The 24,053-nt window shown below is 48.5% G+C and overlaps 1 protein-coding gene across 2 annotated transcripts in view; it reads right to left on the bottom strand.

Moving 5' to 3' along the window:
* The window catches only part of MED12L (mediator complex subunit 12L), a 375,484-nt gene that overhangs the window by 24,951 nt on the left and 326,480 nt on the right, over positions 1-24,053 (bottom strand). For both annotated transcript variants that reach the window (XM_075555944.1, XM_075555945.1), the window contains exons 32-38: positions 23,494-23,583; positions 22,293-22,402; positions 21,804-21,939; positions 20,773-20,934; positions 17,642-18,004; positions 16,280-16,436; positions 12,258-12,472 (exon numbers count right to left, since the gene is read on the bottom strand). In XM_075555944.1, coding sequence (XP_075412059.1) covers positions 12,258-12,472; positions 16,280-16,436; positions 17,642-18,004; positions 20,773-20,934; positions 21,804-21,939; positions 22,293-22,402; positions 23,494-23,583 — 1,233 coding nt within the window. The remainder of the gene's footprint in view (positions 1-12,257; positions 12,473-16,279; positions 16,437-17,641; positions 18,005-20,772; positions 20,935-21,803; positions 21,940-22,292; positions 22,403-23,493; positions 23,584-24,053) is intronic.

Raw genomic sequence — 24,053 nt, 5'->3', positions numbered from 1 at the left:
CAGGGACCCCAGGGTGTGGGGCCTCCAGGCGGTGGGAGCTCAGGATGTTAAGCAAACAAGATATTTGGTGAACAATATCCTATATGGTTGGAGGGTACAATTAGTAGCACCATCCCCACTGAAAGCTTATGCAAGTGAGGATCAGGCTACACACAGTCAGTCAAGCACGACAGACATTGGACACTTACAGTCACAGCATCATTTACAGATGAACAGGGAATCTGCTTTAGAAAAAAGCAACAAACTGCCTAGGAAAAATCAGATAAAGGATCCCTTTGCTTCATCATTCTAATGAACAGAGGCACACTGCTGCATTGTTTATGACACTGAAAATGTCCTGCTGACTGAGCTTTTGTTATAAAAACGAGACAAAGGATTCTCAAGCTTAACAGGAAAAATGCTTGACTTTATTAAGGGCTAGGATATACAAGATGAATTCCCCGAGTGAACAGCATCTAGAGTGACCATTCTCGGCGTGGCAAGGTAAGGCACTATTGTGTATACACGGTCTTCAGATTCAATAACTACCCTCATATCCATGGTCCCCTTCACAAACTTCCATCCTCGCTCATCAGAACCAAGCTGTATACACAATATTTTGGGGTTTTTTTGCTTTTCAAAATGATTTTAATAGCTCAATCAAATCAAGGAGCATTGCACAATCATTACCACATCAATTTTAGAGCATCCCCCACCCACCCCCAAGTTAAACCACCTTTAAAATGAGTTGTACAGTCAGAATCAGTTCTAGCTCTCCCTCCCGGCTCCCACCTTCATTGTTTACTCCCCAAATCCCATCACCCTCCCTATCTCGCCCCACCCCACCCCCACCCCTGTATTCCCTATATTCCTTATGCATCCACTCCTCCTGTGCGGCACCCCTTGGAGACCCAACAGAAAACAATAAAAAACCAAAATCTTGCTAAGGTGGTAAGGCTAAAAACATAATAGTATACAGACAAAAATACAATAATGTACAAGAACAAAGAAACCCCCATCAAGATTCAAAAAGCCAGGGAGGAAATTTCTGTCATATAACAACTAAGAGATACTTGCACCAGAACAAATCCCGGTCTACACTATCTTCTAGTTCTTTATTGTTGCCCAACCACAATCTCAGTGACAGTATTAGCACCTTTCCATCATTCAAACAAACATGAAAATGCTAAAGATTAAGAATGAGCTTGTTCTCCCAATTCTATCTTACAAATCCAGCTAGACCAGAGCATGTACACTGGTGCAGATGAGAGCTGGCAACACAGGGAATCCAGGACAGATAAGCCCCTCAGGCCCAATAATGAGAGTGGCCACACCAGAAGGGGAAGAGGAAAGTGGGGGATTAAGCAGTAATCACTCACAATGATCTACATTCTTAGATGATTGATACGATGGGGCGGGGAGAACAACCATATTCGGTCAGATGAACATTCTCAGGCATGGTGGTAGTTACATAATCTCCTGTCAACTCGAGGGTCTTAAGAATGAAGGGGTGGAGTTTAGCTTGTCAATCATGGAACAGTTTGATGACCTCATTTGGAGGTGATAAACAGCTCACTGGAGGCAGGACCCACTCTCTCTGGGCCTTCCCTTTCCTGTTCTTGAGACACTCAGAGTGCTGGGGGAGCCACGTGGAGACCCGTGCCAGCATTGAGACGCTTCAATCACCACTGGACCCACAAGACTTTCTGCTTACTGCTTGTGATCTTCCTGCATTTGGCACCATTGCATGCGCTGCGTGAGTCTAAAGAATTTATGGACTAGTATCAGCCATATGGGCTAATACTGGACTTATGGACTTGATCTGGGCTGGGCTGGGATTTTTTTCAGCATATAATTTTTTTCTCTCTGATATAAAGCTCTTTCTTACCCACATATGAGTGTCCCTGGATTTGTTTCTCTAGTCAACCCTGGCCTAACAGAGGCACCAAGAAGAGTTAACTGGCAAAGAGTTCCAGCAGGGTGTGATAGAGCATGATTGCCAATGCCCTGCCCTGGATGATAGTGCTCTTAGAACGTGCACAAAATAAAACAGTGATATTTTTAACACTGACATTGACATGCATGCTTGTAAAGTTGGTATTGTTGGATTGAGACAGGGAAAGACACACATCTCCAGAAACCAAAATGACTCTTAGGGAAAATGATTGTTTTACTCCTTTTGATTAGTTTTCTATGATACGGCCACCGAGTAAATGGGAATTAAACCCATCTTAGTATGTGAGTCAGAGGAGTCTATAACTGGAGCATTTGGCATGCTTTTGCTCACTTTTAATCCTTCCCATGTTTAAGGCAAAAGCACGGGGCACAGCTTTCCTGTGAAACAAGACCATAAAGCAGCACAAACAAAACAGCAGCAATGCAGTAAGTATGGCCGCCAACCTGTACGGAGCACTTCCTGTGAGCCCCGCACTGCTCTGCAGCTCTGAAATGCACGCCAGCATTAATTTTACAACAAGCCTAGAAGTACTTGCCTCATTTTGTAGATAAGGCTCTAACGTGACCAACCACCGCATGGGGTCTAAAAAGGACTTGTGGATAAGGGACAGTTAGTCTTTCTTTACCTTCTGGGGTGGAGACTGAAACAGAGAAGAATAAAACACGCTTTCTTGCCAGAGGCTCTCTATGTATATCCACATGTACAAGTGGTATTAAAAACACATTCAATTGTAAAATCATTCTCTCAAACAATTCGATCCAAAATATTAACGTGAACCAATGCTGTTTAGCATCTCTCTTCTAGGTGTGGAAAGCATGTCTGAACACGTTCCTGAGAAAATACACAATCGCTGATAATGGAAAATTCCACACCCCCTCGAGCTGATATTCAGTTGAGACCTGGTGGCACGGTCGGTTATTTCCTGGGCAAGGTCGGCCGTTCTAACCCTAGTCCCATAAAGACTTACAGTCTGGGAAGCCCACAGGGACAGGTCTACTCTGCACTGGCAGGTCGCTGGGAGCAGGAATCGGCTCGAGGGCTGTGGGCTTGGTAGAGGGGCATTTTGTAAAGGCATTCTAGTTTCATTATGCCCAACTTAAGGCAACTGGGTACAGAGTGCCACAGAGGATGAGGCTGGCGTAGGACTGCACAGTGTTTCATCGGCTATGAGTAAGACTCACTCAGCGGCACCTAACAACAAGAACAACCACAACAGTTAGGTGGCTTCCAAATGTGGCTGTTCTCTTCATGTGATGAAACATGAAGCAGCTAGAGGGAACTGTAAGTCCGACATGTCTCTGAAATTCAGGAAGCTCTACTTTTCCTGTTCCACGTACACTTTCCAAACAAGCACAGCAGTGATCTGGGCAGAGAGGCCGGGGTCCGTTTCGAAGCACCTGAGGCTGTGAGAGGGGTTTGCGGGCTAAAATCAGGTGGCCGAGGTCCAGGTGACCAGGGGAAAGGGACCTCAGTCTCTGGAAATGACTGCCCCAATTATACACTCACTCCTTTGACAGACAACTCAGGTGTGTCCAGTGTGTGCTCATACGACGGCTCACTGCCACTGAGTCCAGGCCCACGCCAGGCGGCCCTCAAGGGCAGGGTAACACTGTCCCCGCGAGTTTCCGGGAGTGCAACTCATTACTGGAACAGAAAGCCGCCTCTTTCTCCCACAGAGCATTTGGTGGTTTCGAACTGTGGACCTCGCAGATCGCAGCCCGACACGTAACTACTACTCCACCCAGGCTCAGTACACGAAAAACCAAAGCCACCAACCCACTGCTGTCAAGTCAGTTCCACCTTCCAGCAACCCTAAAGGACAGCAGAACTGCCCCATACAATGACTAAGGCTCTCATCTTTACAGAAGCAGAGCCTCACCTCTTTCTCCCCAGGGAGTGGCTGGTGGGTTTGAACCACAGCCCTCTGGCTAACAAGCTGTGTGCTTAATCACTGTACCACCAGGGCTCCTTAGTAGATCAAAGGACGGCACAAAATATTACAAGGTCCTTATAAGGAAAGGGGAGCACTCGTAGTTTACGGAACAACTGGCCTAGCGAAGAGGCCATGTCCAAGGCCTGGGTCGATGAATCAGACTTCTGTAAGCACACGCTGAAACTCAAAGATAAGTTCTGAAAACAAGATGCATGGAAAATCTCCAATAATTTTGTACCATTAAAGAAAAAGCTGTAAGAGTCCCCAATGAAATGATTAAATACACACACGCGCGCGCACACACACACACAAACAGCTAGGGTAAGAAGATTTTTCTTTACAAGAAGTAAAAACAAACAAACAACGCCTGAAAAAATGACAAGTTTTTAGGTAGAGATTCATACCAGACATGGGTGGTTGACCTGAAAGAATGTTCTTATTAAAAGGTCAGTAGTTCACAAGATAACAACTCCCACCACCCGCTATCGTAGATTAAAAGAAGTTAGCAATCTAACTGACAGTCCAGAGCATCTCCTCCACCTCATTTATTACAGATTGCTCAGAAGGATGACAAGAACGCCACAGCACCGCGGTCCGTCAGACCCCAGGCATGCTGCTAGTTCCTACGTGGCCCCAGGGAGGAGGAGAGACCGTCCTCAGAGCCAGTGAGGTGCAGGCCCTGGACCAGATGCTCATCACAGTAATGTTACTCTAGGTAGGATCGACATACCACCTCTCTCCCCTAGACACACACTACTTTTCTTAATCATAAGACAAAAGACGGGTGAGAAAAAGACATGCTTGCTTCTGAGAGGTCTCCAGAAGACTCAGAAGAACGTGATGGAGGAGGGGAGTAACTGGTGCAAGATCTTTGTCAGGAGCTGGAATTTACTATCTGAAGAAGGTATTTCTAGCCTTAAAGCAAACGAGGGAAAAGCCAACATGGAACACACTGGCCAGAGAAGAACCATTAAAAACAAGTCTGAACACTCAGTTAATTTCCCTTCAGTCCAAACAGCACTCATCTCTAGTTGGCTTGAAGGCGTGGGGGTAATGGAGCTCTTTGTATGCAGTTCAGGCTCTAATCTGACCTTCTCCAAACACACAAAGGTGTTTTGATTACAGATAGACTGTTCTATTAGATTCCTTTAGTAGAAAGTTTGCTTCAGGAGGATTGGCCTCACTTGCATCGACATGTGAACTGTGTGTGGGCAGGCATGTAAATGTCTGTGGTCTTTCTACTAATTCTACAAATGACTTATACTAACCAAGAACTGAATTTAGCAGGCTGGTGGTAATGACTTCAAATGGGCTAATAATAAAGGCAAATTGCATCTTGTGATAAAAATTTTAAAAAAATAGCCGTGGGGGAAAAAATAACTTCTTGAAAGACAAATTTGACTTAAGCTTAATTATTTTCAAAGGGAGCCGATTCAGTCCTGGGATAGTTTCTCAACAGTTCATAATTAAAAAAATTAATCTCAGTAAGGATTAAAGCAATGGCATAACTCTTCATTTTTGCTCACTCCAATAAAAATCAAAACCTTACTAAGGTCCTAAATGGCTCCAGGAATACTATTCAATTTTAAAAAAAGTAAATACACTTATCATCATTTTAAGCAAAGCATTAGTGAAGCTGGGGAGTCTCAAACTTCCTAATATCAAAAGTTAGTACTAGGCGACAGACTGACAGCCGAGCAGAACAAAGATTGAGAATTGCTAAGTAAACCCAACCAACTACAGACAGCAGCTGATCTTTGACGAAAGGCTGAAACACATCGGAAGGGGGAAGAGACCTTCTCTTTGACAAATGGTGATGGCGAAACGGAATATTCATTTGGGGAAGAATGAAAGAGGGCACACCATCTACAAACAGGACTTCAAGACGAAGCAGAGACCCGAATGTAAAACCTGGAACTATGAAGTTCATGCATGACAGCTCTGCTACTTTGAGGCACTGTGGTGGCTTGCATGTTGCTAGAAGCTATGGTGCCCATATTTCAGACTCCAGGAGTGCCCCCAGGGTAAATATGTTTCGGGAGCGCTTGCAGACTGGGAAGAAACACAAAGAAGGAACAGACTAGGGGGGATTAACCGCTGAGGTCCTCGTGAAGGCAGAGGAACGTCGTTGAATTCCATGCTTCTCAGAAGCGAGAGTGACGAGGCTTCTCGTGGCCGTCGTGAGGAGAGACCAGTTCCTGCACAAGCAGAGCAGGCTTGGTAGAGCAGGGAGGGTCCGTGGAAAAGAGGATGGCCCCTCATGAGACAGATTGACACAGCGATGCAAGCATGGGCTCAAACACGGCACCCGCCAGGGATGGTGCAGTGTTTGGGTCTGCTGAACACAGGTGGAACCCACTTGAGGGCACCGGACATCAAGTTCACCAACGAGAAAGCAGGGACAAACCTGGGGGGAGCGGCTGACACACAGCATGAATATGTATAGAAACATAACAGAAAATACACCGACCATGGAGGGGAAACGAAAGGACCTGGACATCATGTGCACCAGATGATTCGTTTCACTGAATGAGTAAGAAGCCTCGGGGTGGGAAAAGTTCTGGGCAATGAGATTATCAGACAAGAGACTCCTCTCTAACATTCCTAGAAGTCTCCCACGCCTCAACCAGCAGGAAACAATAATCCACTAAAAGTGGGCAGAGCACATGAATAGACGCTTCGCCGAGGAAGACCTTCAGGGGGCCGGCAAATACCTGGGGAAATGCTCTCCACGGTTATTGTTGCTCTTAGGCTCCTAGGAGGTGATCCTGGCTCACAGCACCCGAGATACTGCCTGGTCCTGCGCCATGCTCACAGCTGCTTGCACAATTGTGCAACTGTTTGCCCAATCCTTATGTTTGCACCCACTGCTGCAGCCCCCTGTATGGACCCATCTCCTCAAAAGCCTTCCTCGCCTCCTGGTCCCTCTACTGGACCAAACATCACATCCTTCTCCGGAGACAGTCTCGCCTGATAACATGCCCAATGGATGTGTGAGGATGTCTCATCATCTCGCCTCTGAAGCGCGTTCTGGCTGCAGTTCCTCAAGGAGAGATTTGTTTGCTCTTTAGGCAGCCCATGGGCCTTTCAATTGTCTTCCCTCCCACCGTGATTTCAGTACATGGGTGCTTCTTTGGCCTTCCTTCTTTAATCAGTGTCCAACTTTCACACACACAGGAGGCAACAGACAAAACCGGGGCTTGGGTCAGGGGCACCTTGGTCCGCAAAGTAACCTCCTTGCTTTCCAACACTTCAAAGAGGGTCTTGTCAGCAGTGGGATTCTAATATTTTAACAAGTGGCTTGCTGCCCTAATGATAATTTTTAAGTATTTGATACTGAAAGGTAGTTTATTCATACCGTTAATACTTAAATAAAAATAAAAAGAGGTACACAAAACTAGATAGTTATGAGTTTAAAAATATTAATGAAAACCCGATAAATAAAACCGGACCAAAAAAAAGTTGAACTGTTATTTAAGATACTTCCATATTGCTTCTTGATTGATGTCCTCATTTTCAATGTTCTTCGCTTTTATCAGAGCATCCTTGGCTGTGTGATTTATCCGGAATCATCTTTCCACTGTGGGATTAGGATACCATTCCTTTATCGGAAGGCCATTTAGACTTTAATAGCCTAATTGTGTTTGATAGATTAGCGACAGGTGACTTCTCGGAATGTACTGCTTGTCTTTGGAAAACCCCTTTCGACTTCTGCAGGACTTAAAGCAATTGTCTGACAATCTTTTTAGCGCTCCAAATACTTTCAGGAATTGCATAATCCGCTCATGATAGCTCGGGGGAATTTGGGGCATCATGCAAACCTGAAACGAAGGACAGTGTGTCGCCCTCTGGCTGTTTACACTTTTTCTCTTTAGGTGACATGTCTGTTTACTTAAATAACAAACACAAGGGAGTAAAAACGCAGTCGTGCATCAAAAGTTCAGGGAGTTTTATGAAACTAATAAATAGACATTACAAGTATAGTTGTCTACTTTGTTACACCTATGGGCAGAAGAGCATTCCTGCGGGTGCTTAGAATAGTACACTGTGGTGCAGAGAAGCATTAAAAGGGAGGAAGGCCACCCTCGGGAAGGGGACACAAAAGACTCGGGTGGCAGTGGGAGCCCAAGGTTCCTTTGAGGAACGACATAGGCAAGAGGTGCCGGGGAACTCCCCGTCTAAAATGGAGGGATGGAGGACAGCGGTCACTAAACAGCGCGAGGGAGAGAGGAGTACAGAAGGTCAAGGGCATAAATCTGACCTGAACAACAGTTGACGCTCTGCCAGTAGATTGCCCCCGCCCCCGTCTGCCCCCCCCGACCGCCCCAGGATGTGGCCTGGACCAACATTTTCTGTTTGGTTTCTGTTTGTTCATAGTAGAGTGTCTCTCAGAGGAGCTAGGTCAATGGCGGTCACCCTCTGGAAGCTGTGTTATATGCTCTTCAGGATATGCAACCCAGGACCTAGCGGGACGGCAAATAGGATAGGGGGTGCGGGGGTGCAGGTGGGGGTTACAAGGGAGACGATGTCAAGGAGTCCACGTAGAAAAAGGATGTTTGTGCGATTGTGGGAGCAAGTGCACATTCTGCTTGCAGTGGTTGAAATATGGAATGATAGGATGCATGTATTAAATCCCCACTTAAAAAAAATACATGTAGCGTTGTGACGTCCACACTGAGCAGCAGCCTCCCACCCGAGAGAGAACTCTGATGCAAGTGTCATTTTAACAACAGGCTCACCACACGCAGCAAAAGAGTTAGGCACCAGTTCTGGTCCCGGTGCAGCCACTGACCCAAAGCAGCCTGTCTTTTGATCTCCTGCCTCTGGGAGGGTTGCTATGGAGTCAAGCAAGACCGAGTCCTTGACACCTTCCACTTTCCCTCTATTCATCATGATGTGACCTAGTGGTCCTCTTGATTGTGCACATGGTTGTTTTCTTTACCTGGCTCTGGAAGCCATGCTGAAGGCTGCAGTCTCTGATCTCCCTTAGCCGGTGCTCTGCACTTTCAACAAGCAACGTGTGTTACCCGCGCACACAGGTTGCTGATAAGCCTTCCTCCAATCCTGATGCCGCGTTCTCCTCCACATAATCGAGCTTCTCTGGCGATGTGCTCAGCATCCAGTGTGAATAAATGTGATGAGAGGATCCCATCTGGATGAACACCTTTCCTGATTTTAGCCACGCAGCAGCCCTTGTTCTGTTCACACAACTACCTTCTGAGCCAGGTTCAAGTTTGGCAGGAGCACCATGAGGTGCTCTGGGCTTCTCCTTCTTCTCAAGGCCACCCACCGTGTGTAGCGACTCACACAGTCAAATGCCTTGGCAGTCAATGAAGCACAAGGAAACCTCTCGATAATATTTCTGCCTCCATCTGATATCGGCAATACAATGCTTTATTCCACGTCCTCTTCCGAATCCGGCCTGCCAATGGCTACGGCGACTGCTGCTGGATGATCCTCAGTAACATGTTACTTACGGGTTACGGGTGGGGCTGCTGCCTGTGAGGGCGGCAATTCAAAACCACTAGCCACTTGTCAGGAGCAAAACGAGCCTCTCTACTCCTGCCAACAGTTACGAGTCTCAGAAACTCACCGGGGCTGTTCCATACCATTCTGCAGAGTGACTATTAGCCAGAATTGGCTTAATGGCAGTGAATTTGGAGTTTCTCCATCATTAGTCATTCAGAAATCAAACCCACGGCCCCTGAGGTGATTCTGCCTCCAAGCAACTCCAGAGACAGAGTCAAACCGCCCCTGTGGGCTTCTGAGGTTGTCGATCTTCACGGGAGCAGAAAGTCTCTTCTTCCCTAGGAGCAGCTGGTGGATTCAAACCAGCAGCCTGATGGTTCCTAACTCAATGCAGAGCCCAAGAAAGCCACCAGGGTTTCTGCAGTAGCCATTAGAGATGCAAATTGAGACAACAATAAGTTAGCACCTCATCTCAGCATTAACGGCAAAGTTAAAAAAAAAATTGCTGGTGAGGTTGTCGAACAACCAGAACCTTCCGACACTCCTGCCGGGACTAGACCATGATGCAACCTCCGTGGGAAAGGTACGGTGCTTCCTCAACAGGGTGGGGCTAGGAAGAACATCAGACCCAGCCATCCCACAGACCCCAGGGAAAGGAGAGTCCTGACGCAGATAGATATCTGCACACTCGTGTTCATCGTAGCACCAAGAACAACAAGATGGAAACAACCTCCAGGCCCATCGGGGGAAGAATGGATGGACGGGCCATGGTACATACACACAACTGGATTCCACATTACAGGAAATAGCACACATCTATGAAACACGTCCTAACACGGGTCGACTTTGAGGACATTATGCTCGGTGAAATCAGCCCATCACGAAAGGACACATATTGTTGGAGGCCGCAGTAGAAAGTCAAGAAAATGTTTTCACAAAAACCAAAGGAAAACCAACCATTCCTTGGTGGTTACAAGAGAGGGGAGGTAAGAAAAGGGAAGTTAGCCTGTCGATCAGGTCGCAGCTCGATGAGCTCCTTTGGAGGCACTAAAGACTTAAATAGCTCACTGGAGACCAGACACAATCCACACACACACACACACACACACACACACACACACACACACACTCACGCGCACTCCTTGTGAGACATTCCTGTTGAGAAAACACATGGAGCCACACGAAAGCCCTGGAGCTGGGGGAGCCACGTGGAGACCCACGCCAGCACTGAGATGCTTCCACCACCACTGCATCCACAAGACTTTCCACTCACTGGCCTGTGATCTTCCTGCACTCAGTGTCATTGCACGTGTTGCATGAGTCTGAAGAGGAATGTACTGACTGGTAATGGACATATGGGCTAATATCGGACTTATGGATTTGATCTGGACTGGGCTGGGATGTTTTCTTAATGTCCAATTACTCTTTATAGAAAGCTTTTTCCTGTACACATGTGAGTGTCTATGAATTTGTTTCTCTAGTCGACCTAGACTAACACACCGGCTACAGGGCAGACCTGTGCCAACGTGGGTGAAAGGGATGGTACTATTGATAAGACGGAGAGAAAAACGAACCCACAAGTCATCACGGCTGTGGCAGCGCCGGCACAGGCTCACCTTACCTGACACCCAGAGAGTGAGAGCCATTGCTCGAGACATACAGGGTGACTGTTACCGCATTCACAAGCAGCCAACTAGTCTCCTCCTCCTGTCCTGATCATAATTCAGTTAAAAAGTGCCGCCACTGCACTTTGCAGGAAGACACCGCTAGCTCCCCAACCCAGGAACTCCGTGGCAGGAAGACAGAAGGGCCATGCATTCGACAATGGGGACTTCCTGGAACACATCGCGAATCAGAGGGGTATTTAAAAACGCCTGAGGATCAGCCAATGAGCAAAGCTGTGAGGTTTCTCTCAGCGTGGGACCCATTTGCACACCGGCTACTCCATTCAAAGATCCTAAGAGAACTTACCACCGAGGGCTGTCGTGCGGCTAAAGGTACCCTGGGCTTACAGACTCAGAGGGCTCTGACCTGTTCTGGCATACAGTCAGTGCCCTCTACATGCAAGCCATTGACATCACCAATGCCGTGCATGCGGCTTTGAGAAAAATACAAATATGTGCAAAGAAGAAAACCCCTGAACAAATCTCCTCCTCCCCTTTACACTGTGACGCGTTTGTACAGATTAGGTGACTGCACGTTCGGTTCTGTGAGACCTCTCCAGTGGCTTTGATAAGTGTCATCACTGCCGTCTAAAGGGTTAAAGATAATTGGATTCTAGAGTATGAAAATAGAGATGGTGTCGGCGAGTAATTAAACTTGACATATTGGTAGATCACTGACTGACCCTGGTAGTTCCCTCATGATCTGTCACGGGCTTCACTGAGCTCGCATGTAAACTGGAGTGGGCGCAGGGCTCTGTCGGCGCAGGCCAAACGAGCAGGCAGGCTGCCGTGATAACTGAGCACAGACCTACAGCTGAGCGAGCCCGGAGGACGGTGGCGATGGGAAGGGGGAGGTCACCTTGGGGATGAACAGTGGTCATGTCCCTTGTGCTTTTATGGGAGGGCAGCCCTTTCGGTCAGGACCATGAGATCAACACCACGGCTAACACCCCAGGCCTCACCAAAGAGAAGCCGAGCCAGGCAGCACACGCGGGTGAGTTCATGAACCATGTGACCCGTGTGGCTGTGAAGGATGGTGTTAGTTATCCCAAGGGCGCTTGGCAGAGAGTGGTTCCCCACCCCTGCTTCCGGGCATGAGTTAGTGGGTGAAAGGAGAAAGGGTCTTGGTCAGCCTGAGAAGAGCTGTACTGGACTCCGGAGCACCCATGGAGACACCATGAGCCCTGTGCTCATCCCCAGCCGAGAACGGCGATACAACCCCTGGGAGGCCAGCCGTGGCCGGAGTCGGACCAACCTGTTGGAAAGGTGGGGTCTGGGATTGCCTGAGGAGCCGCTGCTGCTGCTGCTGCTGCTGCATGAGCTTCATCTGGATCAGCTGTTGCTGGGAGGTGATGGCGTGCAGGGCGGGCGGCTGCATTGAGGCGCCCGAGCGCCGCTGCAGCATGTTGGACAGCGCCTGCTTGGTGTTTGTGGGGACAAAGGAGCTGGCGGGGTCGAGTCTGGAGCCACCTGCAAGAGCAACCAGAAAGAAGGACTTCTAAATTTTTGTGTGTGTGCCTGGGGGGCGGGGTGGGGGAGGGAAGAGAATTGGTCTTTTATTTCATCAAAATGCAGACACCTCTAAGTCTTACTTTAAGATTAAAAAAAGACTTTTCCTATCCCCTGAAAATATTAAAACATTGTTAAACTCAAAAAGCTCATTACTGGGGTGCTGGGGGTGGGAAGGGAAAGCAAGGGGGGACCTATCACAGGGTTGGATATATAGTCCACCCCCAAGGAGACAAATAAACAGAAAGGTGGGTAAAGGGAGACAATGGACAACAAAGACATGAAATAACAATAATAATATATAATTGATCAAGGATTCATTAGGGTGGGCGGGTAGGGCGAAAAAGAAGAGTTGATACCAAGGACTCAAGTAGAAAGTAACTGTTTGGGAAATGCTGATGGCAACCTATGTACAAGTGTGCTTCATGCTATTGAATGACGGATTGTTATAAGATTTGCAAGAGCCCCCAATAAAATGATTGATTAAAACAACAACAAAACTCAACTGCCATCAAGTCGATTCCAACTCGATGTGACCCTATAGGAGAGCGTTTCCGAGACTGTAATTCCTAATGGGAGTAGGAAGCCCGTCTCTCTCTTACAAGACTGTGAAGCATGGCCTCACGCCCAATGTTGGGGAGGCTGATACAGGAGAGACAGATTTCTAAGGATAGGGAGGGTGATACAGGAACGAATGACTTGGCGTATTTTTAGTATTACTACCTGGAGGCATCCCTTTGAGTTGATAAACTAAAACAACAAGAGCAACACTGTCAGCCACATTCTGGGATTATATGGGTTATAAAATAATATAGAGCTCTCAGAAGCATACTTTCAAAAAATGAGCCGCCATCATGATTCGTTTTTTTCAAGCGGCTTAAATTGGGCAAAGCAATTTTAAATAAAACCAAAGGGCATAGCTATTTGGTATGGTTTCCATTTTAAAATCATGGTAAATACAAGTGGCTGTCAGAGTAAAGAGGCATGAAAATACATTTAAAAAAATTAAACTGCCTTGAAACTTCAAAAACCATGAATATAAAGAAAAAAACCTTTTTTGGGGGAAGGCTAAAAGCCCAATGAACCGGAAACGTGGACTATATTGATATTTAAGAAACGAAAAGTTTGAATGCATGTGCATGTAAGGAGGAAAGGTGGACTTCAACAAATCACAGACGATGCAGTAAGTAAGTAAGAGTGCGCTCTGAACAGAGGTTCAGCGTGGTCTGGGGACCAGGAAAGGGAGTCCAGGGCAGGAATGTGCCTGGCAACTTAAAGCAGGGCGGCCAGGGATGCCTCTCTGAGAAATGGTGTTTGACCAGAAACCCCTGCAAGTCAGATCTTGCACCAAGGCAAATTGCCTTAAAGGGTACGCCTGCACAGACAGACACACTCGTGCATGTACGCATGCCACGGGTTTAACTCATCTCTTCTGTTTTTCAAGAGTGATTTTTGCCCATCTTGTCCACTGTCGGTGCCTCAGCAGCCCCACCAGGTGTATGATGCTGCTGCTGCTGTGGATGCTGTCGTTGTCAGGCGCCATCAAGTCACTGCACGACAGAACAAAACCCTGCCCTGCCCCATGCGCACACTGGTTCCTGCGTTTGGAGCCACTGATGTCGCCACCGTGGCCTTTCTCTCTCTTTATTTTTGCTGCCCCTTGACTTTACCAAGCATGGACGTCCTTCTCATGCCAGGGACCGGTCTCTCCAAGGAGCGGTCTGGCCGTCCTTCTTCCAAGACAGACTTAGGTGTCCCACGGTACTCTCAGTATTCCTCCCTCATCCCCCAGTTCCAAAGCGCCGATCCTTCTTCACTCCACGCGCAACTTTCCCACGCATGGAAGGAGACTGAAAATATGATGGCGAAGGTCAAGTGCGCCTCCCACCTCCAAATTATACCCTTGTCTTCCAACACTTCAAAGAGGTCGTGGGCAGCCCATTGACTCCATGCAACGTGTGGTTTGCTCTCTCGACTGCTGCTTCCAGGAGCATGGATGGTGGGTCCAAGCAAGACAGACATCCTGGACAACTTTCACCTTCTCTCCACTGATCATCATGTGACCTCCTGGTCCGGTTGTGAAGGTCCCGGTCTTCTTGGCATCAGGATGTAATCCATACTGAAGACTGCAAATCTGAATCTTCATCAGCGAGTGCTGTTGTGAGGCTTAATACATCTGGATGAACGACTGAAAGGACCACCCCGTAAGGGTCGATAAAATGTGCACATTTTGTAGATGAGCAAAATGAGGCACAGCAACAGAAGACTGGGGCAAAATTAACCGCAGTGTGAGGTTAGAACCCAATAGCTAAATCCCAGACTCTTACCGCTAATTTGCGGGACAGAGCGTGGATGCTCGTTAGCTAGAGTGCATGACCCAAATGTTTTCATCACTCTATCCCAAGGCTTCCAAATGTCATACTAAAGTTACAATAAAAATCACAGCACACTGGGATATAATCAATATAATTGTTAAGATACAAAATAACTAAAAAATACAATAAAAATATTTGTTAAGATGGCCCACACTAACATAATGTAGACTTAAGGTTGTAAAATAATGTGTTTTGCCAAAATAGGCTAACTTCCATGAAAAAATGAAAATCATGTCCTATTAAAACTCACTGCCATCAAGTCGTGCCAACTCACAGTGACCCTGTAAGACAGAACAGAACTGGCCCTGTGGGTTTCCGAGACTGCCCATTGTCACAGGGGAGCCCCGTCTCTCTCACGATCTCTCCTAGCAAGAGAGGTTTCATCCAGAAGCATCCTCATTCGGGAAATAAAGTTACTTTAGCTTGAATCACAGCAGTCCACAAAATTGCAAAGGTGCACTTGAATATGATAGTGTTCCCTCATAGCTAAGTCGACGTTTCAAACCAAGCATCCGAGATGCTTCATGATATAAGCAATTTAAAACTCACGGCACAGGAAACCGATAAAAGATCGTGTAAACTATTTTAAAGCACTAATCAGAATGCGATCTTTTGTACTTAGATTTCACAACACGAAACCTTTGTGCACTTCGCAGTGCCTCGCTGAGAATTCATGGGAGCCCTGGGGACATAGGGGTTACATTTTGGGCTGCCCCACGGCCACGGACCGCAGTTTGGAACCCCGAGCTGTGCCTCGCGAGAGAGACATGGTGTTTTCTACTTCTGTACACAGTTACCGTCTTGGCGACCCACGGGGCAGTTCTACCATGTCTTGCAAGGTCACGATGAGTCAGGACTGACTCAATGGCAGGGAGCGGTGGTGGTGGTGGATTTGTTTCTTTGTCCCTGGGGATTTCATCCCATCAGTGAAAATTCACTATCAGCCCAAAACTGCTGGTGGCGGCGGTGGTGGTGGAGGAAGAGGAGGAGGAGGAGGAGGAAAGAGTGAAAGTAACTGCTGTGGGGAGGAAACGCCAAATACCAATGGATAATTCACTTGAAGAACAAAACCCTTCACGGTCACTGAGCCAATCGGGACTCACCGCAAAAGTACACGACAGAGTAGAGCTTGCCTTTGGGGGTTTCAGAGACTGGAAACCTTTACAGGAGTAGGCAACCTCCATTTACACGGGGCGGCGGGTGGTTTCGAGCTGTTGACTCTGGGGTTTGTAGCCCAGGCCATTCACTGACTCCCTTTGCCACCAGGGCTTGAGCCCATCATTAAGTTCGTGCAGGCCCCAACAGTATTGGAGGTTTCAGGTTCAAAACGAAGAAAACCCAGAACTGTTCCTCCCCTGAGAGCGTGTCCGGCGTGCCCACTCGCCACACGTACCTGGAGTCAGAGCCTGGTTCTGAAGGAAAAAGCCGGGCTGCTGGGGCTGGCCCAGGAGGTTGTAGCCCCACAGGGTGGACGTCGGGTGATGCATCATTTGGGAGGAAATGGGTGAGTAGTTAGGAGGCACTCGGTAAATGCTGCTCTGTGGATAGTCCTTTAATACAGGGGAACACAACAAGTTACTTAATCCCGCATACCACGCATATCATAAATCAAATCCTTCCTGTGCCTAAAGGTGGGAGATTGAACTTAAAAAGCCTTTGCCTGCCTTAACATGTACTTCTGTTGTGTGTGTGGTGGAGGTGGGGGCTGGGGTGGTGGTGAGTGGGAGCAGAGCTTCTGAACTGTTACTAAAATACTTAAAGGGAATGGAGCGCAGGAGTTCTGGACAACCCGCACAGCGGAATGGGCATCTTCAGCTACTGGGTCTCTTGGTCCTGTGAGCTTCGAAGGCCTTCCTGATGACGGTGGGCCCTGAGAGGGATGCTGCTACAGGGCTCTCAGGATCATTCAGAACCCGCCTCTGCTGAGTTCCCAAAGCAGTCACCAGCCCAGAGCCCCGCCCTCATGCTGCCTCTTCCTCATAGTGGCTATCAAATCTACCCGCTGGCACATTCCCCCCCCCTCCTCCAGTCTGGCACTAGATGTTCGCATGCACCCCTGAGTCCCTGTTTATCCCCCAAGGGCCAGGGCAGAACTGCCGTGCAGGGCGGTGGTCTTCAAGAGAGCAGACCCGGACAGCCAGCCGTTAGAGGAGCTGATGGGAGTGTAGCTCTCTGTACCACGAAAACTTGGCACACACCTGTCTGTACCACGAAAACTCAGCACACACCTGTCTGTACCACGAAAACTCGGCACACACCTGTCTGTACCACGAAAACTCGGCACACACCTGTCTGTACCACGAAAACTCGGCACACACCTGTCTGTACCACGAAAACTCGGCACACACCTGTCTGTACCACGAAAACTCGGCACACACCTGGATGCAAACAGTCACGTAGCATGGGAAGAGGAAGGGACGCTGGGCAAGGAAGGGGCTTCAGAGACTTTGCCTCTGAAAGGCACAAACACCCATGCCTATGACAGGGGAGGCTGGCGGGGCCCGGGGAGCTAACACCCACAAATATTCAAAGTTTCACACCTGGGAACTTTGAGGCCCCGAGGGTATTCGATACTCTCAACAGCAGCCTTAAAGTGAAGCAGAGTTGTTAAAGGCGGAGCAGCGTGCCATTTAAGGGACAGCCGCAGACCCTCGGTCACAGCAAGGCCTGCAGGACTCTTGATTGTGTTTCGGGGGGGTGGGGTGCTGGCAAAGCCCTGCCGAGAAGCCCGAGAGACCCCGGCTCCTGTACTTACATCCACCCTGGAGCTGGATTTCGTCTTCCGCTTCCTTCCTTTTGTTTTCTTCTCTTCGTCCATTGTGGATTTTCCCTGATCGGACAGCTCCGCTGACTTCCTTTCTGGTTCCTGAGAGATGGGCGATGTGGGTTCTTCCTCCTCTTCCTCGGGAGGCAGGGGCAGGGGCTCGAGGTAGTAGCTTCGGGGCTTGGGCAGGAGGTGCGTGTGGTACAGGAGGAGGTGATGCTGCTCCTCATACTTGATCACCTTCCGGTCCACCCGGACCGTCCCAAACCAGGCCCAGGAGAGCGGCGCGGGGTTCTTCTGGCCCTCAAACAGGTCCCACGGGGACACCTTCTGCTTCGTCGACACCTGGAGACCCTAAGGGGAAAACAGCCACCCGCACAACAAAAAAGCTCGTGACAACGTGCTCAGGTCCTCTCCCGATTCCCGGGGCAGACATGCTTAGGGCGTGTAATCGCACAACAATTTGGCTGGCGTGGGTGCTTCTTAGCATGTAGCAGAGAGGCAAACTAATCGGTCCAAAGGTTATTCAGCTAGACTGCGGCTGTGCAGTGAGCGGCTAGCGTGAATAACTTTAGCTCAAACCAACGGTCCTTTACTCCACACCGTAAGTCTCCCAACTTATTTGGCCCACTTCCACCTTTTTCAGGGAATTTTTTTACACTCAGTAGCCCCCTAGCTATGGCAAACGTTTGTTAGCATCGCCCAGAACCCAGGATAATGTATAGGTGTCTGCTTGTCTAGCAGCTCCCCTGGATGAGGGCAGTGGTCCCCCAGGGGGCGCTGTGATACTTTGGGAAACACTGCCCCACACCATGCTGCCTGGCTGTGGGAACTCAAGGTTAACCACTGTCCTCTCGTCAATTCTGACGCATGACGACGTCATGCATTTCGTGGCGCTGGTCTTTCTGAAGCCCAGGGTCAGGTATCTTCTATTCCAAGGACTCTGGGTGCATTCAAACTACTGACCTTTCGGGTAGTAGTTGAGCCCCTATCCATTTGCCCCTCCCAAGGACCCCAGCAGGAGACAGTCTGCTCCTACTAGAAAGGAGCATGCTTCATTTAGTTATATACAAATCGATAGACACGTTCGATCTTTGAAAAATGCGGGGGTGGGTGAGGATTGAGTGTGGACCTCGGTCGCCGTTGAAAATCCATGCAGAATTTGGAGTTGACCTTGGAGGACACGGGTTTGCATTGTGGTGGCCCACTTACTACGTGTATTTCCCCCTGCCCGCTCCTGTGGTGAGCTCCAGTGGGGTCTCTGTTTAGACTGAGGGGTGCTCAGCAGACTCTCTGGGGAGTGGTGCCTGGAGAGATGGCTGCTCACTTGGAGTGGAACTTGCTTGTTCAAGTTCGACTGCAAGTCAAGTGGTCTTTAAGAACACTGCAAAGTCGCTACGACGGCACAAAATGATAGCCATTTACCAACTTTTGTCGTCTATGAGGTTTAAGACGATGCAGAAATATAAGAATCGAGGTACAGTTGATCGGTAATTGAGCTCATAGGAATGCCAGTCTACACCTGTACAGGCCTGATTCAGCACAGGGGCCTTCGATGTGCTTAATGCCAGTCTGAATGGTGAAGTGCTGTTATTTCAGAACTTAACTTGTTCCAGCAGGCACGGATGAAAAAAATCTTGTGAACCAAGCTAGTCTATTGCGTGAGCCCAGAGGAAATATTATTCTGTTTCCGAAAACCAGAATGTCTCCTTCTTAATATTCACCGGTATGGTCTCTTGGGACTTTTCTTGGTAAACTGATTAAAAACCACCTTTCCCTCAAATTGGGCCCCAAACCACTCCTCGGGCCTTTGATGAGACGGACACTCCTGCTCTGACCTGTACACCCTGTTCATGGGTGTCCTTCCTCCAAACCAGCCGTCAAGTCATGGTTTCCGAACAGCTGCTATCCCGAGTGGACCGCCTCTTTCCTGGGTCCAAGGCCACGTAGTCAGATACCCTTCTGGATAGGTCCTCACTAAAAGGTCCGCTGGCGCTGCAAGCTCTAATGCCCATGATGAGCTTCTTACCTTCTTACAGCCCCCGGGGATGAGGGACGCAGGCTGCTCTGAATTAGTGCAGGGCTGTATTTCCCCCATGAGACATGTTCGTGTGTGTCTGTACCAGCTCTCCCGGCCGGCCCCCGTCCCACTGGCCTGTACCACATGCCCCTGGCCTCACTACTCTTGTCCTCCCAAAGGACTCAGCTGTCAGTTCTTCTGCAGAGCCTGCTCGGAGCACCTCCTCACTGCCCAGCCTGTTGTCATGACACCCAAACCTCACCAGGGCAGCAGACTCTCACTTCCCCTTGGAGGCCCGGAGTGCCCTTCCTCTGTGACAGCGGGGATTTTAGAGAACCTTCATAACTTACATAACACCTTGTGCTGTTTGCCTGATTAGAATATAAAATGTCAGCACCTTGAAGCCATTTCTTTACTCAAAAGAGCGTACTATCTGAAGATGTTTATCGACGGAGATTTTTGTTTCTTTTTAAAACCGAAACCCACTCTGCTTCTTATTCTAAAGTCAAATCAGAACAGATGTTGGCTCTTGGTTCGTTTTCTTTTTTTTAATTTTTAAGGTTAACTTGATGCTTAGCACTCATAGTGGGCTTTCAGGAATGTATGTCAATCCGGGTTTAAAAAAACGTAATGAAGAGCTACACCAATTGAGTCTACTTGTACGATCTCATCAACTGCCACTGCACTGAAATGAAGGAACGAGCTTGGAATGAGCCCAGGACCTACACAATCGAGGTGCTTTAGAATTCCTGGTGGCAATCATGGGTGATGTGGTGGCTGTTCGCCCCCAAGCCAGCAGTTCTAACCCCCAACCCCCATTCCTGGGGAGAAAGATGAGGTTGCCTTCTCCCCTCAAGATGAGCAGCCCCAGAAACCTAAGGAAGCAGCATTCTACTCCATCCTCCAAGGTTCGGAGTTGGAACTGATCTGGGTGGTAGCGGAGGTGGGGTGGGGTGGGGGTGGGGTGGTTGGCTTCCTGGCGGGTTTAGAAAGGTAACCTTGACTATTTTTATCCACAGGTAGTTTTATATGTGAGGGGAATATATATATACATACACACATACATATATATATATACACACATACATATATACACTCTTGCCTGTTTCTTATCGATGGAGTCAAATCCAGCAATTTTGTTTCCTTTTGTGTCAATCAAGGACCCCATTGGCTCACAGGTGATGACGTCACAGGTCTGCTTCGGCAAAGGGAGCAGCTGCTGGACTTTGTCGATGCTTTCCGACCGCTTGTCTCCGAGCTCTTTCTGAAGGGAGAAGAGAGAAGTGGAGCAGAAATGACCGTGAAGGCAAAAGTCACTAAGGAGGAAGTGACCCTGTGAGGCATTTCCTTTTTTACAGCTGCCAGGCTCTCGACCTTGAGCCTGTTTCTCCAGAGCAGCTCTCCATCAGCGGGAAGAGATGTTTCATTTCTTCTATTTCAGTAGAAAATAGAACAGATATACAGGCACCCGAGTGACACAACCACCATCACAGTGCTGAAATGACAAAAAATCCAGGGTGGTATTCCCAGTCAGAAGGCAGGAGCTTCGGCGTGGAAGGGACACCTTCTTGTATCCAGGGTCGTACTACAAGGTAACCGACAGTTCTTTTATTGGCAAGGAAGCCAAGGTGTGTTTGATTTTCTTCTCCTGCTGCTTGCCTACCATGTATTTCAAAGCTTCTGGGAGCGCTTGAGCAGATGAGTCAGATTTAGAAAGACTGATGTAGCTAGCTTTCAAACATCTGTGTGGGACCAAGCACCGGTCTGGCCTGGGTCGAATGCTGGTGGGTTTGTTTGTACAGGGCGCTTCAAGGAGTTTGTGGGAAGGTTCCATTGTCTTTAAGTTCCATTTTTCTCCCCCATGAGCATTTAGACAGTGGACTTCTAAAGCTCTTTTAAAAATTCAACACGTGGTAAAGCGATTTATAAAACACACACACACACATATATAAATTGCGGCTGATATGCTCATAATTTGGGGGCGCTGGCAAACTGAGGTTAAAAAAATTCATCATGTGAGATTAACTTGGACGCAATCAATAACATGCACTTTAACTAGTAAGTCGAGATAAACACACTGTAGCATATCCATCGGCAGTTTGAACTCCAAAGACAAGCAGATCAGCAACTTACTTTCAGTTTCTTGACCAAGTTCATGTAGGCGCGTTTGTTCTCCTCAGACCCCCCTGGGGAGGCAGTGGACAGGTCGGAGGCTAACGTCCCGTTGATTAAAACACCCAGCATATCAAGAACGGTCGTGAATAATTCACTAGGGTGAAAGGAAAAGACTGTTTGCACGTTGAAGCCACACTGGGAGCCGCTGAATGAAGTGGGCATTTTGGTTTGAAGCGCAGGCTTGGTAACGGTACCATAGCAACCAAGAGATGGCAGAACCGGCAGCCAGTGTATCTGCGGGTCAGGAGTTTAGGTGGTGTGTCAGGTAAGCCCCCAGTTGCCAAAGTGTGGGCTGGAATTTCCCACCCACCTAGTAGGGCCTCACTGAGGGCATGGGGGGGGGGAGATGTGGTGACCTCCTCTTAGGTGACAGGCCGGGACACCCTTGGGGGCAGTGCTACTGTCACCTGCAGGGAGGCAAACACGCGATGGCGGGCAACAACTCACTTGTTAGTGTGCATGTCGACTGTGCCGGAGGTGACTGTCTGAAGGAGCAGGAGCGCCCAGTCTGTCGTCCACTGAGCGCTCCTCTGCACGGTGTCAAACATCCCTCCCACCTGCCACAGAGAAGGCCATTGAAACTCACATTCCAAGGGCGCGAGAAAGACAGACCGCCCCATCGCTCCCTGCCGCCCAGCTCCAATGAGCAGAGAGAGAGGGCGGGGGATGCTAGTGTATCGGTCATCTTGCTTCTTCCTATCGCAGTTGCATGTGTTAGCTTGCTCCCTGCGGTCCCTTCAGCAGAGGAAAGTGCCCACTCAAAACATCTAAGCGTATGAGGGCAATGATTTTCTACAGGTTTTATTATTTCTGATCTGACGACCACGAGACCAAAAGTCCACCCCCTTCCCCTCCCCCCGGCGACTTAAAACTCTGGGCAGATCATCAAAGTGAATTCTATGCCAAACGGCAGGCGTTCTTTGGCGAATGCTATCTCAGGCGATCCACTTTGACGATGTCGGGGCCATTCAGTTAAATCTGCACAGGTCAAAAAGACGGGACCGATGATCTCTGGCTCTATTTTCTATCAGGACTGAATCTCTATCTCTAAATCAGGCCTGGACTATCCAGTGACATAGAAGTAAGGATGGGCAGGTGACTGGGCCAGCATCCCTACCTGCTCAGTTTTGGGGTGGGGTAGGAATTAGGTTAAAAACAGGGACCAACACATCAGGAAAGCCAATCCCCAGAGCAGCTTTGGGAGCGTCCCATCCCGTGGTAAAGGAAGAATGGGAAAGCGCAGGCAGTGGGTGAGAACTGTGAGCTTTCTGTGAAGTTGCCTCAAGGTAGAATTTGTCTTGATCTGATTCCTTTGAGAGAAAGTTTGGCAGAATGCTGACCCAAATGATCGTGAGCATCGTTAACGTGTACAGATCGAATGAACTTGTCTCAGTGGTAGAGCTCCCTCTCAGAGGTGCCCTCCAGCACAGAACGAAAGGCGAGCCTCTGGGCAGGAGCTGGTGAAGAAGACAGGTCAGTGCCCCCAAATATCTACGCCTGGAAGTCAGGCCAGACAGGAAGGGAAGCAGGAAGAAAAGATGTGCGAGACAGGGAAGTCATGACAAAGAGCAGACCGTGAAAGGCCTGACAGGGGCATGTTCCCATCTGCCTACGTTTTAAGGAGGGGCACAGCAGACAAGCCTCTTACCAAATTGAGCCGCATTTGCAGGGCCTCGTGCATCATTTGCCTGGCTTTCACATCGTCTTGGTAGCGCTCTTCTCGCCAGTTACTTAAAATCTGGAATGTTCCAAGTTAAAAAGAAAAAGAAATCTGTTTCCCGATGGAAAGCTGAATGTTACTCTGGTTTCATGTAAAAGCAATCTTTAAACGGGCAGCTAAGAGCCAGTTCTCCATTTCTATCGACTCCATAAGGAAATCCACAAGGGAAATCTGAAAACGTCCCTGCAGGAGGCTCGACCCCTTACAATCCGAAATCTATGAGTGCGGACCTGCATTTCCAGGTGTGTTCCCCCTTACCAAGTCTGCCTTTAGGGAATGATCAAGCCAAACCCCAATCAAAGAGGTATTTATTATTAAAAGAGCATTTTACTGGGGACTCTTAGAGCTCTTTAAACAACCCAGACATCAATTACATCAAGCATATATGTCACCATCATAATTTTCTAAACATTTACTGTCTCTTCAGCCCTTCGTATCAGCTCCTCTTTTTCCCCCTTCCCTTCCCTCTACCTCGTGAAAGAGGTATT

The sequence above is a fragment of the Tenrec ecaudatus genome, chromosome 8 (assembly GCF_050624435.1).
Source record: "Tenrec ecaudatus isolate mTenEca1 chromosome 8, mTenEca1.hap1, whole genome shotgun sequence".
Classification (NCBI taxonomy): Eukaryota; Metazoa; Chordata; class Mammalia; order Afrosoricida; family Tenrecidae; genus Tenrec; species Tenrec ecaudatus.
The sequence above is the reverse complement of the archived record's forward strand: the minus strand, read 5'-3'. Positions and strand labels throughout refer to the sequence as shown.